The sequence below is a fragment of the Apaloderma vittatum genome, unplaced genomic scaffold (genome assembly GCF_000703405.1).
Source record: "Apaloderma vittatum isolate BGI_N311 unplaced genomic scaffold, ASM70340v1 scaffold11255, whole genome shotgun sequence".
NCBI lineage: Eukaryota > Metazoa > Chordata > Aves > Trogoniformes > Trogonidae > Apaloderma > Apaloderma vittatum.
The window spans coordinates 977-7,551 of NW_009717743.1; the positions used below are offsets into that span (position 1 = coordinate 977).

Consider the following 6,575-nt stretch of genomic DNA (forward strand, 5'->3'; position numbering starts at 1 on the left):
CACTGGCAAAGTATCCTTTTAAAAGTAACAAGGGTTGGAGCTTTCATGAAAGGATTTTTACTGGTGGTGAATTTTTGGGTTTTGCTCATCCTGTTGGTTATTTCGAGAGAGAATTTTTGGTCTTCCTTGCCTACATGCTCTTTGTGCGCTCAAGTAACTGAACTGAGAGTTCACAATAACTCAGACTATAAACCATATGCCAAAGCAAGATAAAGAATGTATGTGGTCTTGTTACAAAAATATCTTTCAAAATCTAATGTGTTTTTATATAAATTGCTTTATTTTTCACTTTTCTGAGATCCCTTTTGTAAGACTTGCTTGTTCTGTGACAGTCATTTATGTTTTTCCTTCATTTTCAGTGATCTTAAGCAATCATTTATTATTTTCTGTCTCCATCCTTTAAGTAGCAAACCAAAATTACACTGCAGACATCTTCCAGTGCCAGTACATGACAGGGCCTGCCTAAGGCCAGCGACTTTCTTGTGACACCCCTCTGGGTGATGGTACATTGTGCTTTTAAATGAAAGTAGCAAGGGTAGGAGATGACGTATGTATTCATTTGTTCTTTTCTCTGTGTTAAACAGAACTTGGGAAACCGTAAAGCGTACTGGCAACAAAAAAGGTGTTTCAGCTGATGGTAAGATACCGGTGACTTTTTTTGTTCACATTTTTTTCCTGTGGAAGTTCTTGGGTTAAACTCGCGGTGCAGAATTAGAGCCGATCTGCTCCTGAATGAATGAGGTTGTGGAAAAACAGCTCAGCAGAGCTTGCTGTACCCACAAGCTAATGAAATGCTAACTTTGGTGCTGAAGGCTCAGAACCTTATGCGTAGGACTGTTCTGCCAAGATCTTTGCGTTCGCTTTGGAACGATGGGGTTATGTCAAACACATGATGGATGCCCTGAGACAGAGCAGCTCACAGAGCAGTGGCCTGGCTCTGCTGTTAGGGATTAGGGATCCAGTTCTCTTTGGGCAAAAGAGGGGCATGATGTAGCAATGAAAAGAAGGTAGGAGGGAGCTCCATACAATGGTTTCCAAACAGCCTCTGCAGGCAAGAGAACCCTTCCCTAGATGTTGGTGAGGTGAAGCTTGGTCTTGTTTGGCATGTGTGGCTCTCGTTTGCTGGGGTACTCTGAAGATCCCATTTGGGATTTTTATCTCTCGCCACGCAGGAGCTTAAAGTCATCCTTCAGAATTCTGGAGCACGCATCTAAACATTTAAACTAACTGTGCTTGGGCTCCTTTCCAGATCTAGCACTAAATACTCTTTCCATTGTGCTCAAACTCTATGTACTTGTGTCTTCCACCACTCTGTGTAGGTGTAGCGGTGATAGCAGTGCTGCAGAGAACTCTCCACTACGACTGCATTGTCCTAGTGAAACAGTTCCGGCCCCCGATTAACGGCTACTGCTTGGAATTTCCTGCAGGTAAGTGACCGAAACATTGAGTCACATCAAGCTGCCAGCTGAGCGGGGTGAGATGTGCCTCGTGTGGTCAGTCTTAATGAGGTAGCTCTGACCAGGAAGGCACGGTGAGCTCTGTAGCTCGGTGCAAAGCTCAGAAACAGGAATATTGAAGAATACAAAATGAGTTTGTTTTGGCAGATGGGAGACATTGGTAGCAGAATATGGCATTTCCCTTCACTCCTCCTCTCTCTAAGAGTAAAAACATTTGGCTGCTTCTCACTCGTGAGAATATTAACACCGTTTCCTGGGAAGGTAGCCTGCTGCCGTTCGGGGGGAAACACCCCTTTCTGCAGTGCAAGTCAGAAGATCACAAGAAGATCACAGAAGATCACAAAGAGCCGAAGAAACTGCCAGTTGTTCACACCTCTCAGTCTAGTGAGTTGGTTGTCACCTATAATTTTTTGTGGAGAAGAAATTCCCTACGGGAGGATGTTAAAGACACTTGGGCACTTTAAAGAACAGCTGAGCAAGAAGGAAAATTACAGACACTACTTCAGAAAAGCCAGTGAGTTCAACTGCGGTGCTGTGTTTGAAGAGATTTGTACACGTACACCCATGTACGAAGGAAGGATTCCTGGGAAAGTAGAAAGGATCGATGGATGGCATCTGTGTTTCTTGCTTTTTAATGATAGGTTCAAGTTTCACCAGGGGAAGTTTAGATGGGATATTAGGAAAAACTTCTTCACCACAAGGATAGTGAAGCACTGGAATGGGTTTCTGAGGGAAGTGGTGGAGTCACCATCCCTGGACTGTTTAAAAAACGGTTGGATGTGGCACTTCAGGAGATGGTTTAGTGTTAGGCTGGTGTAGGGCTGTAGGTTGGACTTGATGATCCTAAGGTCCTTTCCAGCCTTGATGTTTCTATGATTCTGTAGATAATCCGTGGAGGTCGTGGCGCATTACGAAGGCGGGAACTGGAATCCTTCCTAATGCTTCAGTCTATCCCTCTGTGAAAATAGGGGAGTGGGGATGTTTCAGCTTCTCTGTAAAACCAAATTAGATCATGGGAGGGGTATTGCAGTTAAGTGCTCATGTTTTAATTGCTCTTGTGTATTATTTATCTCTCAGGCCTCATTGAGGAAAACGAGACAGCAGAAAGCGCCGCACTGCGAGAGTTGGAGGAAGAAACTGGATACAAGGGGGAAGTCGTTGAATGCACTCCAGGTCTTTGCTGCTTTTTTTTTTTTTATTTTCACACCCAAAGCTAATCCTGTCTTTGATGGCTACTCTGAATGTCTAAAATTATCTAAACCAAAGGAAAAATGGACGCAGAAAAGTCTACGGAGATTTGCAGAGAGTAGCACCCCATGGCTGCACCAGTGACACTTTGGTCCTTGATGAGTGGCTGAACTGTCAAACGCACAGGACTAAACTAAAAGTTTGAGGTCTGTAGGGACCAACTTTGCTGTTTAACTAAAGTCCTTTACACCAACACAATTACTCAAGCTGTGATTGTTCACTTAATGTGAAGAGCATCCATGAACTTAGGGAGAAAACAAGAGCTGCACAGAGCAGTCGGAGCAGAGGTCGTCCTCGTGCCAGCTGCAGGGACGTGACAGTATTCAGGTTCTCCAATGGGAAAGAAGAAAGGGAAGAGTGATTGGAGTAAACCCAGAGATCCTTTGGAATGTGATTGGTGCCAGTCCAATGCTTCCTACATAAAACCAAAATGAGGGCAAAATGAGAATCATAAATAAACTTGAGAAGGAAGAGATGTGAAGCAACTTACATGTAATTTCGAGTAAATGTCATTACAGCTGAGACTTTGCTTCCTGATCAGGTACAACTGCGTGTTGGGGATTGAGAGAGGGAGACAGGTGATGGCAAAATTAGACTCTAATAGGCTGAAGAAGTCTATAAAGGAATTAAAGTTTACATTTAATCTTCAGTCTGTGGGATGGAACACGACCTGAACTGCTGAAAACAAGCCTTACAAAGAATCTGTAAAAGAGCTGAGGGTTACAGAAGCATTACTTTTAAGAACACACAAAACCAAACTTTTCACAACTCTTCCACCGTGAACATATGCCAAATACCCGTTGTCCTGTTGTATCAGGTACATTTCTGTGAAAGTTTTTGTTAAAATGTCAAGGTGTCTGACCCCTGCTTTTGAAAAATTCCCCTCTACGTGTGCTTGTCCACAGCTCTCTGCTTGGACCCGGGCTTGTCAAACAGCACGACGCACATCGTGTGTGTCACCATTAATGGAGATGAGGCTGAGAACACAAGGCCTAAGCAAAAACTTGGTGAGTCTTGTATCATTTATTTGAAAATTCTGAGAAGGCAGCAAAATGATGGGTTTAGAACTGTCATTACCACTGCATCTCTTCTCTCCCGGCAGATGGAGATGCTCTAGGCCCTTCAAATCCTATCCTGCGGGATAGACACACTCTGAGAAATTTAGGTGCCAAACTTCAGTGAGGGCCACACGCACTTGTGAACTTACATAGTCATTTTAGTTGTGGCTTGACCCTGGAACGAACTACAGTGTCGCTTACAATCAGCTATCAAAGGGCTTTTTACTTGGAAACTAGTATATTTCAAACCCCCTAACTTACTATTTCTTCTTTTTTACTTGCAGATGATGGAGGTACGTACGTAACTGGGCTCCTACTGAGAGTAAGGTCAAGTGTGATCTTCGTTTGGCAAGTTTTACTTAGAAAATGTCAGTTAAAACAGGTTTTTATTTGGGCTTGGTTAATCTCCTGGCCCTAAGCAAACACACATGAGATTGACTTTGGCCCAGACATGAAAATTCCTGTAGGCATTATCACGTTATCTTTAAGTGTTGCACCTCTAGCACCAGTATCTTAGGAAATTCAAATTCCTGAATCCACAACAGCTGTAGATCAAGGCCCAAAGACAACTAGTTCAGAGAGCCAGGGAAGGTGTGACCCAACACAATTTTATCAAGAGCAAATCCTTTGTCTTTTTGCTGTTTTGGTCTTCAAACACATGTACAGTCCATTATTGTACCAGTATAAGCCAAACTAAAGTCCACTTCAACGGTGTATTTTCCATTCTCAGGAGGCAGAAAGTTTCCTTTTAGAAGGATTCTTATCCTCCATAGCTCTCAGCGACACTTTTTCTCATCATTTTCTTAGTTTTTTTTCTGCCAGACCTGTTTTTTAATGACCCCAGACACTGCCTTCCCTGCTTTAATCACCCTTTTTGTAATATATATATAGGCTTAAGGCTTTTGGATGGCGATGAGCATGAAGTCAGTGTATTTGCCCTTCTAAATTGTTAATAAAATGGGACACTGAGGTAACTTCACTAATTTAAAGCTGCGTGATTCTTTCTTCTTCTCTTCTAGAATTTGTGGAAGTTATTTCACTTCCAAAGAACGACCTGCTTCAAAGAATTGACGGTAAGAGCTTTCTGACACATTAAAGGCACTAATGCAAACTTCAAAAAACCTTTGGCTTGTCATAGCTCCTCACTTCTGCCCCTAGAATACTGTGACATAACCAAAAAGCTGTGAGAGTCTAGACCAGGTAACTGCGTTAGTGACAGCGTTCCATGTTACTGATACAAACTCGTGTCTGCAAGGCTGTAGATCTTCAGTTTAGTAAAAGACTTAAATTTGTAGAGAAGTTTTAACAGCACCTCATTGTTTTTTTTTCCAGAACTCATAGCAGAAGAGCATCTTGCAGTGGATGCCAGGGTTTATACTTACGCACTGACCCTGAAGCGTGCAGCAGAAAAACCGCTCCAAGTTCCTTTTATGAAGTTCTAAAACTAAATGATGAGAAATTGAGAGAAACACTGCCTCGGATGGCTTAGTAGTATAACCTTTCTTGTACTAAAGGTCCTTTGCTTTACTTGGAGAGCAAACAAAAGTATTTGTAGGAACGATTTTGCTATTTTTATCTGGAACGACATAACTGCCACAAAGCATTCTTTCTAACTGCTCAGTCTGTTAAGCCTCGACAAAATAATCATAATAAAAATGCAGTTTAATTTTCAGAATTGCTTGTTTCTCACTATATTCATCGTTGCACTTATGTTTCGGTGTAAGGGAGATGCTTAAGTAACTGTAGTTGGTGGCGTAACACTGCCCATTCAAAAGGAGGGGAGGAAGGCAAGCAGGACCAGCGTGCTCCTCTCTGCTCCACAAGCACAAGCAGCAGCATTTCAGCGGCGAGAGCTCGTTGTCTGCAGGGATGTGGCATTCACGGCTCTGGCTGTGCTGCTGGAAACCGCAGTTTCAGGAGCTTCCTTTTAAGATTTAGACCCAAAGATCTTTCTTTCTTTCTTCTCCCCGCACTAACTAAACTATCCAAGAAAACTAGTTTGTTTAAGAAAATACGGACTCTGACGAAGATGATGACAATAACAACAAAACAGTCACTAGTGGAAACCAGAGCGGTCCGAGGCCCAGCCTGGGGATTCTGTGTAAGGTCTGAGCTTACTTACGCGCCCCAAGGAGGGGCAGCCTTGCAGTTCTCCCCCTCCAGGCACCTACGTGGCACCTTCGCCCAGTCTGAGCGCTTCTCAGTAAATCTTTCACCAAACCAGTCCTCTGTGTAGCAGCTCGCAGTCAACGGCTTCCAATTATGTAAACGACCACCACTGCCTAAAGGTTAGGATCTAAGAGTTGTAATAATAAAGGTAGTATCAAAGCCTCGCTCTGAAATTAATTTGGATGGGCACGCGTAATCAGGAAGACTTACGTAGCTTAGAAATGGAGCAGAAAATGTCCGATTTTCTTACCTTCATAAACAACACAAAGTTATTTTCAAGTCAAGCCTGAGAGAAGACAGAAGAGATCAAAATGTGAAAACAAAGGGAAAAAGTCATTTAATACAGCTGAGCAGAAAAGCGCAATGGTTTTAAGGGGAAGAATCTAGAGATGTGTTTTTTAATTAAAGTTGCTAAAAACTGATCAGAAATATATTCTAGAAAGTGAACGGAGGAAGAGGAAAAAAAAAGGGAGCCTTCCCTCCCTAACAGAGCATGTAAGAAACGATCAAAAACTGTGTACGAATTACATCTTGCACAGAAGAGACACAGGAGAGAGCTTAATTAAATAAGTTTATTGTCTAACGTTTACAGTTGTTACCTTGTCGCTGTAAAGCGCGACAACATAAATAAATTTTCAGCAGG

The 6,575-nt window shown here is 42.6% G+C and overlaps 1 protein-coding gene across 1 annotated transcript; it reads left to right on the forward strand.

The window, feature by feature from the left end:
• Positions 1–584: 584 nt before the first annotated feature.
• On the forward strand, positions 585–5,205 carry NUDT5 (nudix (nucleoside diphosphate linked moiety X)-type motif 5; the record flags this gene model as incomplete). Its single annotated transcript, XM_009870018.1, has 7 exons — positions 585–637; positions 1,320–1,427; positions 2,535–2,630; positions 3,611–3,712; positions 4,048–4,056; positions 4,783–4,836; positions 5,096–5,205. Coding segments are annotated over 7 exons (532 nt in total), but the record flags the coding sequence as incomplete, so codon positions are not given.
• Between the last annotated feature and the right edge of the window lie 1,370 nt (positions 5,206–6,575).